Genomic DNA, 15693 nt, shown 5'->3' with positions numbered 1-15693 from the left:
TTGTTCCTAACTGGAATGTTAAAATATCCTGTTTTTATGTTTTAGCTGATTTGTGTCTGATACCCATCTATCTCCTTCGAGTTTCCATTTGTCTGTTAGTTAGTTAGCAAGATTACGCAAAAACTATATAACGGATATAACATGAAATTTGTTGGAGCACTGGCAAAGATAGAATCCCTCAAATGATGATGGAGTGGATCCAGGACTGTTTTTTGATTCCCTAACATTTTGTGATAGTGAGTTTTGTTAATTTCAGATCCATTTAGGTTCTTTTCCACTTTCATTAACGTGCCATTCTTGTTTCCTTTGTTCTCACTGGACAATAAATCATAATCTCGCAGCTGCGTCTTTTTCCCTTGAAGATAACATTCATATCTGCAAAAGTTGACGGATGAAGTTGTGTGTCCATCGTCTTGTGTGTCTTGTGTGTCTGTCGAGGAGGATCAGAGACTGAAACACTCCGGATGCATAAAAACCAAACTTCTCATTCTGCGTGGGAGACGCCTACGTGACGGGTGAGGGACGGCAGGACACGCACCCCCCAACACTTTTACAATCGTATCATTAAAGTGCAACATCTTCAAATATGTGGGTTATTAATGTATAATTCATCTGCTCCTACACAACACTAAATATTAGTGTCAAGCAGACTGAAGGTGGGAGGTTGAATTGAGAAGATAAAATCTGTTCCTCTAAACTTTTCTGCATAATTTCCGCAGGATGAAATTTCGCTACATGCTTTGTTAAGAGACTCGTTTACTTCCTGTCTCCTGCAGCTCGGCTTCAATTCACGCGACAGAGTGAAGGCGTTTATTGTGCTGCTCCAGGGACTGTTGATAATCTAATTGAATAAAAGGAATCTGCTCATTTTAATATCACTGATCATACGATAAAATCAGGATTATGAAACTTAGAATCTGAAATCAAATTAAAGATCAGCCGGCAAAATCCTATTGTACATGTAAGAGCATTTTGGATATGTCTAATTTGAGCCCTGTTGAGAGGAAGTATTCATATTCCCACAGACGTGTCGCTGTGGCCGAATCCGAATCCAGAGAAGAAGAGTGAGGAAGATGAAGTCCGATCTGGTGCAGCCGGGGCGGAGGAGGAAGGACAGGATGATGATGAGTCTTCAGTCATTTAAAGAACCAGGTAGCTCATTGGTCAGCGTGTGCCAGCGCTCAATTTTCTTGTCCTTGTTTTTGAGGCAGTCGAACCAGTGTTTGAGCCTCTCTCCGTTTGCATTGATACCCAGAGACACACCACCTGAGAGACAGAGGACAGGGTCAAATGCATGACATATAAATCATAGAAATATTATGGTGTCTTCATAACTGCACAAAACAGCTGAATACAGGGAGGAAACTGAAGATCATTGATTATATCCAAACAGAAAATGTCTGTGATTTTACTCTTCACGAAAAATTAACATGGCCACTGTTTCCATTATCACCAGAATAACCTCAACAAGGAGATTTCACAAAATAAAGTTATGTGAATATATGAATAATAACTAACTTTTGTTATAAACCTACAGATGAAGCCAGTTAGAAGAGGAGCCACAACTTGATTACCTGGTTTCTAATAAGTTAAATAACAAGTTTATAAGAATCACATTGTTTTAACTGAACATTTATCACTAACAAACTGTTAAATACTTTGTCAGTGCACCATCTTCCTAAATCCCTAAAAGGAGGAGCCACACCTTTATTACCTGGTTACTAATAACTTTAATAACAAGTTTATTTATCACAAACAAACTGTTAAATACATTGTCAGTACACCATCTTCCTAAACTCCTTAAAAAATCCTAATCCCAGGAAAAACAAAACACACGTCACACACATTTGAATTTTCTTTCTCACCTATGAAATCGTTGGACTTCCCGATGTCGTAGTCCCACACCGTCACCTCCAGGGTCTTTTTGGTGAGGTCTGCATATTTGATGTCATAAGAGAACTCCTGCGGAGAAGAGAACAAGAGCTGCAGTTCTTCCTCCTCCCACGTCTAATAACAAATACTCATCTCACCGTGGAGAACAACGTCTACACAAGGTTTAACATGTTGTTGAACATGTTGAACGTAAGAGTCGATTGTGCTTCACCTCCTTCACAACAAAAAAACACTTCTTCTGCAAGCTGCCGGGTTTGCATAGTAAAAATTATGAACGCCGAACGCAATTACCCTGTTTTATTTCCTGCTGCAATGTATTCACATTACTCTGAGCGCCTCGTTGAGTTTTAATGTTTCATCGCTGCCTCACTCAGAATAACGCTGAGGCTGATGCTGGTGCCAGTCGCTGCCTGCGCTCACTCTCAGGAAGTCATTTCCCTCATCGTCAGACATTTAGCTCGTCCTATTAGAACACACTCACATCAGCTCGTTCAGTGAACCGCACAACGAGGTAATAACATGTGAGCAGAGTGACGGTGCAATCGATGAAGTCCACTGTCCGGTAAACGAGGGGTTTATTATTCTGCATCACGACGTTCGGTTCAATCGAGGTTCGCTGCTCCACCTCTGTGAAATCAATGGCCGACCCCCCCCCCCCCCCCTTCCCCCGCTAGCCTCCGACAGAAAGGCCGGAAGGTGATGGAGGAATACGGGCGCAAAAAATGTCACAGGAAATGTCAAGCCGCTGGCCTGCGTGCGTGTTTGGCCGCAGCCGTCCGTTCATATACAGGTGCACCCCCCCCCCCCCTCGAGCCGAGTTCCCCCGCGGCAGAAAGAACCGAGAGGCCGGCTCAGCCTCAGAGAACACATTTGGCATCGTTCTGCAAAAACCGGGGTGGCTCGGTCCCTCAGGGGAACAAACGCGTTTCTGATTTCAACAGTGTTTACAATCAATGGTTTCTGTGAGAGAGGAGGCGTTCGGCTGCGAGGGCTCAGCTGCTCTGGCGGCTGGTAGACGCTGGAAGACTCCGAAGAGTTGAGGGGAAGCGATGGAGTGGCTGGTAATTCCAGCGTTTTAGAATCTAGCAATTATGTGGGATTGTCTCCATGAGCAAGAATCACACGCTGTAATTTTACCCCTCGACGATGAAAAAATATTGATTAGTGCAGCTTTAAAAGCTCCTTAGAAGTAAAGTTTTACTCTCATATACTAAACATGCCTAACATCCATTCATCTTTCCATTCATCCATCTATCTATCCATCTATAAACCCATCTATCTAACTAACTCTCTATCTATCTATAAATCCATCCATATCCTCATTTTCATCCATCTATCTATCAATATATCTATCCATCTATCTTAATATTTATCCATCCACTTATGAACAAAAACAGTTTAACACATAAGTGTGTGTGTGTGTTTGTGTGTGTGTGTGTGTGTGTGTGTGTGTGTGTTGATTAAGAAATCACAGTTTGTCCTCAGGGTCTTTGACGACAGATCATTGTTCAGTCGCTCTACAATCTCATCTCTATCTTCATTCTGTCAGTTTCTCACTTGTTTTCAAGGATGTTGCATCAAAATGTTTCAGCATTAATCTTTAGTGAGACGCATCAAAGATTCACAGGAGGAAGAGGAGGAGGAGGAGGAGGAGGAGGAGGAGGAGGAGGAGGAGGAGGAGCAGCTTCACACGTCTTCTAATGATGGATTAAGAAACCAGACCTGCTCCTGAAGGGTCAGGGTCACGGCGGTCGAGCGGCACATACACACGTCAGACGAACACTCCACACGAAGCGAAAAGCAGAAAGAAACACATGAATAAAAAGGTTTGTACCTCGTTGAACTCGGGGTTGAGCGTCTTCTTCTTCACAAGCGTCTTGTGCTTTGACTTTTTGTTCTCGTCCGGCTTCAGGTACCTGGAGGAGCAGAGAGGGAGGAGCACTCATCAGAGACTCGTCCCTGAGCTGAACACTGTCATCACGTCTCATCTCTGTGGAGACACTGAGGTGAGATGGGGAAACTAACTGAAACCTTCATGTGAAAGCAGCTGCTATTTAGTTCTGTCCTCCAGAGGGTGCTGTGGAGCTGCCCTACATTCGACCACACTGCTGCATGTCATTGCACACGCGTGCTCCCATGTTCACATAGATCCACATGTGCTTTCAGCTAAAACCCAGATGCAGCCGTGTCTTCACCTCTGAGCTCACTTTCCCTCCTGCAGGATTAATGATACGTATTTAGTTTAACTGGATAATCTGATTTGTTGTTGTATTTTCTATAAGATTAGAGTTAAATAAATGTTTTTGTGATGCATCACAGCAGCAGATCTCCAGCATGAAGTTCACATAAAAGCTTCACGTTAAATTTGGTTATTATGAGGCTTTATGGGTTTGGTCTGATTGAATTTTATTATCTTTACAGAGCTACTTCCTGGGTTTCTGTTCTTGTGCTCCTGCTTTCATCCCAGATATTTGTGAGGCATTTTAAATCAAACTGCACCCACATGTCAAAACTAAAGCAGTTCGAGCAACAGTCCTGCAATAACCCCAAATCTAATGATGTTCAGTGTTTATTTAAACTGTTTGTGAGTTTAGACTCATTTATTGTCCTTTTGAGGCTTATTATTGTGTTATAGTAAAAGTTGTTTATAATCGTCTCACAAGATGTGAGATGCAATCCAACATTCCAAGTTTTTAAATGAACATTTCTGCATTTAAACTCTGTTGCCAGTTTATTAGGTACATCAAAGCAAATGCACTCGTATACAACAGTCCTTTAATTACTGGTTTCACGTTATACTGAGAGATTTAAGATGATTTATTTACACACTACAATATAAATTCACTGTTCAGCCTCCAGAATGATGGTAAATTAATCCAAAACCTCTCAAAACAGCTGTATTAATAAATACTTACAGTACTGTACTTATAAATATCAGTGCCTGAAATGTGTTCATCATAATCCATGAACGAATGGAAGAAAGAATGGAGAAATCACTGAAAATGTGAATTACTTTCTCACAATAGTAATAAATATAAAGTAAGTAATGAAAAATTCCTAGATCTGCTGTTTTGTCAAGATCCAAAATTGAATGAGTTTCTTTCTTGGCCTTTGTCCCATCACTCCTCAAAGTCTTGTTGAAATGCAGTCAGTAGCTTTTGCTTAATTCTGCTGATAACAAACAAATGTAGAGGGGCAAAAACGAAACCTCTACGGTGGAGGTATAACCAAACCTGAGCATCATGGGTTGTTGTATTACAATGCATTATCTTTGGCTGTGTGTACCTAATAAACTGACACCTGAGTGCACGTTGTTGAATATGCAACAGAGGTGAATCCATCCGGAGGGTTTATTGTTGCTGGTTATGATCGACTGCGGTCGGGAGTGAGTCAGTGCTGCTGCTGCTCTGGGAGCCGACACTCTGTACATACGTGTTAATGAGACTGTGCTCGTGTGGACCTTTGTTTCAGCTTCGCCTTCATGATCGACGCAGGAGGTGGTTTGCACTTTACGTCTCAACCCCCGAGGGCTCGATCTTGTTTGGCGTCTCAAACAATTTGAACCAATAATGCTCGTTCTGGCTTCGTACATTTCAATCGCATCCGTCTTTTCCTGTTTTCTTGCTCACCGGACCCACAAAGGCTTCAATTTCCCAGGGTAACGTGCAGGCGTCCAGGGAGGTGGCTAAGTGGGTTATTGCTCACAAACCTACCCAGGGGGCAGAGGGGGCTGGCATCGTTGTTGATGAGGATATTGCAGGGAACCTAATTGTTGTCGTGTAATGGGACAAGTGACCCTCGGGCGAAAACAAAGCCGAGAGTGAAAGTCCTGATGCAAACAATGCTCCTGTTCAATATAATGGTTCTGAAAATGTTATTCATCTGTTGGCTGCTGCAGCTTTTCAGCCCCTGCTATTATTATTTCTTTTCTTTAAAAATATCCCTGACGTCTACGTGTGATGAAAATCGCTCGTAATTGACGACAGGAGCCATTAACGAGGGCATTTACACTGTCGCTGCTCGCGGTGAACTCCACTTCCTGCTCCGCTAATGCACACCTGCCTCCCACCTTCGGTTTACAGGCAACACAACAGAGCAGGAAACACTTCTCTCTGTTCAGGTGACAGCTGCGACCCGATGCATCAGATAGCCAATCAAGTCAATCTTACATATACGTTCCCTTTATTCCCTCTCACACGAAGCCAGTGGGTAAATCCCTTATCTGCCGGCGTGTCCTTCAGGCTTCAGGCAGATTTTCTCAACCTCGAACCGTCGGGGAAAAAAAATTGTTAGCCCGGCGCCGCTCTCCTCTCTCCTCTCTCTCCGACAACGAGTGGCTCTTTTGTTCTCGAGGTGTGCACAGCGGAGTCGGAAATTAATTGCACTTTCATTGCTCAGCCAGATGAAAGACTGGGGAAATGTTCAGGTGTGATAAATAGGACTCTCCTTCAAATTGCAGCCCCGCGGTCGGCCTCTTGTGCTGTGTGTCTTGCAGCTGATAATCACAGGCAGACGGTTCTGCTTATTGCTAGAACGTCAGAGCTGCCTGCTAATCCATCTCCACTGCTGGATGTGCATCGTACATCCACTAAAAATAAGGTTTATATGATGAGCATCCGGCGTTAGGAGGAGGAACAACAGGGACCGATGGACATGTTCCTTCAGGTGGAGTCAACATATGTACGATGTAAATCCACAAGTGTCAAGGTCTGAGTCCGAAATCACTCACTAATCACGATATAGTGAGTTCGTCATTGTTTCCCACAATGCATCGTGAGAAGTACTGCACAACCGATGGTCAGTAACCGAGACCAATATAGACCATCATGCATTGCGCTCGCGTCGGAGAGACAAGAGGAGAGAGAGCAGCGCGAACAACACGACCTGTCGTTAAGTTTCTACATTTAAAGATGATCATGCAATTTGTTTTAAGATTGATGTTTGTCGATTGACGTTGGGCCGTGAAATTAAAGTTGTCAACTCGTTGATTAAACATCAGGAGCAGGTAAACGAAAGATGTTCAGCGAGTTATTCCAACAATTCAATGTGATATGATAAACATGAAGCACGGACATGGATAACCAGCTCCTGTACTACTCTGCTCACTCCATGAGTTAAAGTGCAAACCTTTACCGTCAGACACCAAAGAACTCTTCAGTCCACATGGTTCTTTAGTTTCCGAGGTAAACAGTTTCTTCTCCCATCAGCTTTGCAACAAATGCACATGTGCACAGCCGCGTGCACGAGGAGGCTCGGGCCGTGACTCGAATGTTCGACAGCGAATTAAAAATAATGAATGAATATTGAATAAATTCTGCTATAATTGAAAGGGTTCGTTGGCATGAATCATGTTTATCCAATAAAATATGAAATGAAACAATGTTTTCATGGATGTTTAGTATTCTTAACTGGTATTTTAAATGGACTTTTATCTTTATCTTATTATAATCAAACTGTAAAGCAGATACAGGTGAGGACAGGAGGGTGTGGGTCACTTCAGCTAGGATCCTGCAGCAGAGATATGAGCAAGAGGCTGCGAGGGGCCTCACGGTGAAGGAGAGTGAGTCACACGGTGAAGAGGAAGAGGAGGAGGTTTCAGAACATGAGGATAATGTAGAAATAAATTCCACGGTGTGAAAGAGAATTTGAAGATGAACTTGACTCAGCGCATTCACCAGAAAAGAAACTCTTCCTTCGGCTGACTGGCTCTCGATGCACGCTCCGAGTCGAGCTTCAAACACACAACGTGTGAAGGACATGAATGTGTCTGTGTGTGTGTCTGTGTTGTGTGTGTCATTTCTTTTTACGTTTTACATATTCCTGACAGAAAATGAGCGAAGGACGAGGAGATTCAGGTTTAAAAATGTTCCCCGGTATCAGGGACACTCAGACAGTCAGAGTCTTTATATTTCCTACTTCCCTTAAACGCAGCACAACGTTTGTTTTTTACCAAGAAGCAGTAAATACAAAGGATACATCCAAATATAAAACAACACTGCTACCACAAGGTGGCACTACTATGATGAAGAAGACAAAAGAACTGTGTATACGGCATAGATCAAAAAATAATAATCAATTGATGATGTGGTAGAAATGAGGTCATCGTGACATCACTGTGAAATCAGAGAATTATGTCATACAGCTTTGTTTTATCTTTTTCAGCCAATAAGATCAGAGACACGATCTCCAGATTAGATAAACCAATCATTTTTCACTTTATCGTATAAATTAGGTTTTTCAAAAGTATTAGCATCGCCCCTATAATACTTTCCATTGTTGTTAGTTTAAAGTCTGTGTTTGTAATACTGACGTTTTGACGTAGGGGTCGGAGAAGCCGTTGGCGTCCATGGCGGCGAGGTGAGCGCAGCGTATGATGCCCACCACCAGGCAGGACTTCACCGTGTTGTACTTGAGAGAAATCATGATGCGTCCTCGCTCCTCCAGGGACTTGTCTTCTGTCTTGTTGACCTGCAGAAAAAGAAAAACAAGGTTCAGGGATAATAATCGTCACCACGCAATTCTCATCATCGTCTTTGTCAGATAACCAAAGCTCTAAATTTCAGAATTGCTATTAATCCGTGTTGACAAGGGAATCGTCACCTGGAAATGTTCTCTCAGTGTCAATCATGAAGTTTTATTTAACTTCTTTGAAATCCCAGTATCTCTCATCCTGTCAAGATTTTGTGAGAGTGGGTCGGTGTCATTAAAAGTCTGAGACGTAACTGTGTGTCCTGAAAATCAGCCCAACACTGATTGGCTGATTTATGTCATCTCCGCTGTAGATGGTGAGTTAATAGCCTCATCAAATTCATTTGCCACGTTCTTCAGAGACAAGATAAACATCTGAAGTAACACATGACCTGTGTGACAAGTGTGTGTGTGTGTGTGTGTGTGTGTGACTTCACTGACTCAGAATCAGGCGTTTAGGTCCCAACTGATGAATCCAAACATTCTGCTCTGATTGGATGATTCAAACTCAAATTCAACACTAAGTACTCTGTAGTCATTACTACGTTATTACATGATCACTCAGTAATTATTATTACATTAGTCCAGAGTAATCATATTCATTAGTACACCATTAAAGGGTACTCAGTATTCAATACAACAATATTTAATATATATAATTTTATACAGTACTCATATTTCATAAAAGATCATTAATCACTTATTACACAAGTACTCAGTATTCATTCAATGGTAAATGCCTGTGACGGTACACGGTATTCATTACTACATGTTTCCATGACGACATTATTCCTGAAGTACTCAGCAGTTATAAGTACACAGAGAATTTAAGTAATTATTATTTTATTTTTTACAAACTCTATTCGTTCTCAGTGCTCAGTAGTCATTACTACACACACACACAGACACACACACACACTCACATATACACTCACACACTAAAACATCCATTTAAACTTGTGGGGTCCAGCAGTGTGGTCTCAGCCATCAGTCCCCACAAGTGGTTTTCGATGGTCGGACCCCACGAGTGTAGTGAAACAAGGTCACACTCACACACTCAGGCTGAGTCAGAATGAAAACAATACGAGAAACGCTGTCGCAGCTGGTAACCAGGCAGAGCAAATTGATTTCTTTTCTTTCTACACAGTTGCAGAACTATTCATGGACTCACACTCACAGTCTGTTGGTTTCATGCATTCTTCTCCTTCAGCTGCACACAAACAGAGCAAAGCTTTCACTCCGGAGGCTCAGACATCTGGACCCGGGGATGGACTCTGGGATTTCAGGGCCCAGGGACAAAGAAACTAGTCTGAATAACAACCTCTCACCATCAGAACCATGTTCACCTCATGTGTTTATACTTGAGGGCAGTGTGATGGAAATGAATCTCAACAAAAAATCCAATAAAAAATCAAATCTCTCCTTGGAAACAGTACTTAAGCAGTCAACTTTCCTCTTGTCTCCAAGAAATTATGTTTTCAAATAACCCGCAGCAGTAGGAACATTAATCGTAGGCTGGATTTTCTGTATTAACCCCCCCCCCCACACACAATATTTCCCTTATTTTTCTAAGTGCGGTGAGAGTCTATAAAAACAACCATAAAACCGTTGAATGATGCCGTAATCACTTCAAATGGACGTGGCACTGAGAGACTGGATGTATTTGCAGAAAATGAACATGTTGCTCGAGAACATTTCATACACAAATTAACTCCTAACCTCGTTATGTTAATAGACAATGTAAAATGGTTGCAATTAGGATTCTGCAGAACGTGTTTGCTCGGGGACAGAGTCGCACACGGAAGTGCAGGATGTGGACGTCGGGGGGGGAAACAGAGTTGATGACACAGATCAGAGTTTGGATCTCGAGTCCCGGGTTCAGGCCCTTCTATCTTGATCCTAGTTTTAATGAAACCGCGTGATGGTTGGAAATTGTCGCCTACAAAGACGAATCGCTCAGGCGATTGAAAAGTTGAGGGAATTAAACGGTTGCTCATCAACTGCAGGAACAACTTCTCCATCCATCCAGCCATGTTTCCTGCTGTGTACATTCTGTAGCAGGCGAGTTCAAGGCGAGAGAAGAGGAAAAACAAAGAAATGCAAGGGAAAGATGGATTTACCTTATTAACCTTGGCACATTAAATTAGATACCCGTGTGCACCACCCGTGTCCCCTAAGTAGCCAAGAGGATAAACACCGGTGTCCATCCACATCACTGACACCCGATAATCAATCAGTCATCAGTGCTTCTCCTCACACTCTCATTACCATTGTGCTTTTGTCTCAAAGTTCTCCTCAGAGAAAAACCACTCTCTTCAGAGTTCGACTTTCCACAGAAAAGCAGCTCAGTCCCTTGAGAGCTATTTGAGCTTTTTTTTCTTCTATGCCCAGTGAGTTAGAAATGCAATTTACCAGCAACACTCCCACAGCTGCTGATTGGGTTAATATGCAACGGCCTTTCCCACACCTCAGCATTTACTGCCAACCACATATACAGTACAAGACCATCAGCAGAGCAAATGCACGGAGGCTTAACAACTTCCAGCTTATCGAGGGCTTCATGAAAGTGCACGGACCGGAGGGAAAGTGGGAATTAGCAAAGTGAGTTCTTTCAATTTGGTTTGTGCCATTTCAAAAGGATATTCATTAGACTTTTTTCTTTCTCGTTTATGACAAAGTGCAAACTGCTTCGCACTTTATAAAGTTAAACCTCAGAGAGAAGAAAGTCAAATTGGCTTTTTTCCCCCCCACATGTACATTCACAAAGTTATAATTCATGGCAAGAAATACTACTTAAGAATCCTTCATTTATTTAAGTCTGATGTAGAATGAAACGTGGCGTTAGCTTCAGTTTTGGCGAGCTGTCTTGTTGTCTTGATGTACAGTCTATAGTCAGTACCATAGAGTAGGTAGAGACCCAAGACAGAGTATATATCGACAAGAATATGTATATATCGGTTATATATGCACCGAATATGCAGTTTGGCATAACAAAGTTGGTATAATAATCTCTGTTAAGTGATAAAATCCGAGTATTCTTCAAGTTATTGCAGGTTTTTGCAGAAATTTTGCTAAATGTTGTGCAGCAACTAATACAACCTTCCGCCAGATGGTAAAATAAAACCAAAAAAAACACTTTTTCTCAATGCAATTGTAATTATGCAAGTCCTTCTATTTGTAGTTCATTAACAAATCTTAATTATACACCCATGTACATGGTTGGAGAGCTACTTTATATGATTTGACGAGCGGCAAGCTGCTGTTTGAAATAATCACGGGCTGCAAGCTGTTGTCTTCGGCACTAATCACTGACATCCCAAAACATCCTTGATATTCACCAACAAAATGAGAATAATGAAATGAGGAAGGAAAACAGGCAGAAGAAAAGCCCCTGCGGACACAGACTTCTGTCTCCTCCAGGGTTCCACAAGCTGTGCAGCCGAGTCCTCAGCAGGATACTAATCACATATCACCAGAGAACCCGACGCTCTCCGCATGAATCACAGATGACTTTTTCAGGAAGTCTTTCTGGACCTGTGGACTCGTCGTCAATTATCATGTGACGTGCCAACAACGTGTCTCAGGCGCCGCCTCGGTTTTACTGTCGGATCGATTTAGACCTGTCTCTTCTTCTGCTGTTTATCCGTGTTCAGGACAAACCTCTCTGTTGTCGGTGTCTCGCTGTCGGGCCTTTAACAACATGCACTCTGGGAAGTCTGTGACAAAGCAGGAGGCTGACAGGAATACAAGAGTATCGAGATAGAAAGTTTAGCGAGGGAGGAAGTAGAGAAACCTCAGGCTGCCCGGGTGGTTATCGGCGCACCTGACAAGTGCCGACGTCTGTACAGCACTCACTGTCGTTACTTCTATTTGTACTCACAAACCCTCCGTTGAGCCCAGCTAGCCTTCCTTCACTCACTGTGCACGTTGGCATATAAATAATACCAACATCAGAACGATGTTTCCAACGATCACATCATAAATCTCAGATGTAAACCCATGTCTGCAGCAGCATGGCGTCACCTCCTCACAGACTATATAAGGTCTGTCCAATCTACCTCCTTCTATTAGTTTCATTTTCCTTCTTCCATCAATTTGCTCAAACATAAAATCAACTTACATGAGCAAACACCGGACTGCGCCGCACTGTTTACTTTACATTCTCCAGCTAATTGAACCATTGCCTGGGGGACAACTCGATTAAGATGGGCCAGAGGATGTCCATTAATTGGATTTAATGCACAGTACAACCGGACACCTCTGATGTGACCGTCTGAACATCGCTCCGGATAAATGCAGCAGAACTCCACAGCGTTGCAACAAAGCAACACAACACAATAATATTCCAAGGGTATTGAATTGGTTCCAGGTATTACTCAGGCCCCCGGGGGTTGGGGGGGGGGGGGGGGGGTTACCAGGGAATCTGAGTTATTACCAGGAACAAAGTCTGGTAATATCCCAGTATAAAGGGGAATTTGGATTTGACTGGTTCAGGCGGCTGAGCCAGGAATCAAATCACATGTTTGGCTCGACTGCAGCAATGAGGCCAGTCCAGTGACAGTGACTGAGTGATGGGGCTCCACCATCGGTCAGTCAAATGTCAGAGTTATACACTTTAAAAAATGCATCACCGTTTTTATGTCTATATCTGGTGACCACACAGCTCTGGAGTATTCAAATGCCTAAAAGTTGAAGTTTTGAAAAAGCTTCTAGCTCCCTTTTAGTTTGAAATGTCTGAATGGGCAGAAATGGAGACATTTGGGTCCGAGTGAAAGACTTTCATTAAGTGCTGCAACGACCTCACCTCTGACAAAACAGAGTAGAAAACCATGACATGGAACAAAGGTCCTGTGCCACAACATGACTTGAACTTATTGAAACAATGCGTGGGCAGTTCAGGACACGAGGCTCTAAATCGGTGTTGTCGGAAGCTGAGACAACAACGCATCTCCTGCCAACGTCCTGGTCGGGTCGCCGGGATCACCTCTAAACGAACAGTGGGGCTCCGACTGTTCTGCTGATACGAGAGAAGAGGCTGCAGCTTCCAACAAACATGTCCCACACAGAGAGGACAGGAAAGAACCGCTGCTCCGATAATGAGGAGGCAAAATCAGATAAAGAGAAGCTGGCTGGCGTTTTTTTATTTTCAAATAAAACAAGAATAAAAGTCGTGAGCTTTAGGCCTCTAGGTGCCGTGATGGTTATTACAGCCCATAATACACACATACATCACATGGAGGAAACAACACAGGGGCAATCCCCCCCCCCCCCCTCTTTTGTTGGCAGAGACCAAAAACTGAGGATTCTCCAGATGAATGCTAATGCTGCTGTGTAATGTGTAAACTAACTTTTTCTGCTGCTACCAATTGGTCAATAGCTTTTTTTAATGTAGGTGCATTCTTATGCAGATAGTCATTATGATAGAGAATACTCAAAAACTGCGTCCGGACCTAAAACACCAAGAACAAGTATCTCTGTTTGTTTTTTGAGTGGAGAAACGTTTCCACAGCGGGAGTCCACAAAAAGATTGGCTCTTGCCCCGAGAGGCTAATTCATCGTCAAACAATAGCTGAACGACTCAGAGATCGGTGTGCAAACGGATTTATAATAATGGGACTGGGATGAATTTCAACTCTCATTAGTTTCCCATTTTTCCTCATCCCTTTACCTTGAATGGACTCATTTAATGGTGGAAGAAAGGCTCAGTTCTAATTATCTTTAAATAAAATCTTCTTGGAGCCGTAAGTTTCTGTATTTCACAAGTTTCATTGCTCATTAATGTTTGTGTCCATCGACCCACCGCCCCAGCAAAATTAACATCTTTCATTCCCTAATATTGAACTACTCTGTGCTAAATATTTTGTGAAAACTCCATGTTACAAGAACACATCCCCACCATCTGCCCATGAGCAACACCGCTGCTGGAGCTCGGCCTCCACGCGGGAGAAAGCAGCATCCTCTAAACATTGCCTTGTGTCCACCGTGATGAGCCAAAATGCCGTCCAGAGTAAAAATTAAAGCTGCCATTTTCCAAAATGGCAGCAGGGTGGGTGACAAATTTGTAATCATCCCTGACTGTGAAGCCTCTCATTGTCCAGCCGAGCCGCGGGAGCAGAGAAATGCATCGCGCAGAGACACTGATCCAGGATTCGTTGCCAGATGAGGCTCCGGGCTCTCGCACCGCTCAGACCCTGTCGTCGTCCTCTGGTGCCAAACGCTGGAGGCTGATCCAGAGTCTGAGCTGGCAGACGCAGCCATGAGATAGACACGGGTGGGTGGTCACCACGTTAGAAAGGACACAGCTGTCCAGGAACCTCAGGAAAACATACAAACACCTCCTCTGATATGTGTAAACGTTTCATACTTCTGGTTATAGTGTTGGAACCACGATCATCAACACATCATCCACATATAGTGATTTATTCTGTTGGGGGAATTTGCCTCCGACCGGTCACAAGAACATGACGGAGTTTCCTCGTACCCAGAGCGGGAGATTTGCAGATTTGAAATGACGAAGTTTAAAATATAAAGAATGGGGTATGGGGTATATAATAAAGTGTATGTAGGTGTGAATGTGAGAATGAATGGTTGTTTGTCTTTCTATGCTGGTCCTGCGAGACGCTGCTGATCTGTCCAGGTTGTACCTCTCGCCCAATGGGATCTGCTCCAGCTCCCGTGAAAGGATAAGCTCCATCGATAATAGATGGAAGGAGAATTTACTGATTAGAAATGTGGTGGAAATTCAGAATTTTAGCATTTGGTTGAATATATTCCAGCCTGTGACACGTCTGGTCCAAAGCCTGACTGTCCAGAACTGTCAATGAGGCAGGAGCTGCTAGCTGCTGGACGACAGGATTAAATGGTCTCTGCTCTATTCCCCTCAAGCACAGCAAAGCACCATCCTGTGTTGGGGTAAGAACTCCTTATCCACTGCTTCAGGAGCGAGCGGAGCAGAACGCCTCCCGCCTTCAGCTACGTGACCAGCAGCAGTCCAGGCTTCACTTCGCCTCCGAGCGTTTCTGTGTGAAAACATCCAAACTGTGATGTTCAGCCTCCATCACCAGACATGTGACGGTCCAAACCAAGCTTCAGTGAAACAGAGCAGACACAAAGTCCCTGAGAAACCTGCTATTGATTCAGACTGAGACGTCGCTGCATGTTGCAACAGTCTGAAACCTCATTTCATTATTTAAACCCAAATAAAGAGCAGTATAAGAATTGAAGAGCAGGAGTTGAATAGTTGCAGATAATGATCTCTTGTTTGCAGCTTGAATTCCCAAACTGTGCTTGTTTCAGTCACTCCTGCTATATAGCTGCTATATATACATTGTA

At 43.2% G+C, this 15693-nt stretch overlaps 1 protein-coding gene across 1 annotated transcript in view; it reads right to left on the bottom strand.

Moving 5' to 3' along the window:
• Window positions 1-467: 467 nt before the first annotated feature.
• doc2b (double C2-like domains, beta) overlaps window positions 468-15693 on the bottom strand; it is an 87508-nt gene continuing 72282 nt past the window's right edge. Inside the window, exons 6-9 of the mRNA XM_053441220.1 lie at window positions 8204-8361; window positions 3728-3809; window positions 1866-1962; window positions 468-1266 (exon numbers count right to left, since the gene is read on the bottom strand). Coding sequence (XP_053297195.1) covers window positions 1133-1266; window positions 1866-1962; window positions 3728-3809; window positions 8204-8361 — 471 coding nt within the window. The 3' untranslated portion in view covers window positions 468-1132. The remainder of the gene's footprint in view (window positions 1267-1865; window positions 1963-3727; window positions 3810-8203; window positions 8362-15693) is intronic.

Source organism: Pleuronectes platessa, chromosome 15, assembly GCF_947347685.1.
Source record: "Pleuronectes platessa chromosome 15, fPlePla1.1, whole genome shotgun sequence".
In the NCBI taxonomy this organism is placed as follows: domain Eukaryota; kingdom Metazoa; phylum Chordata; class Actinopteri; order Pleuronectiformes; family Pleuronectidae; genus Pleuronectes; species Pleuronectes platessa.
The sequence above is the reverse complement of the archived record's forward strand: the minus strand, read 5'-3'. Positions and strand labels throughout refer to the sequence as shown.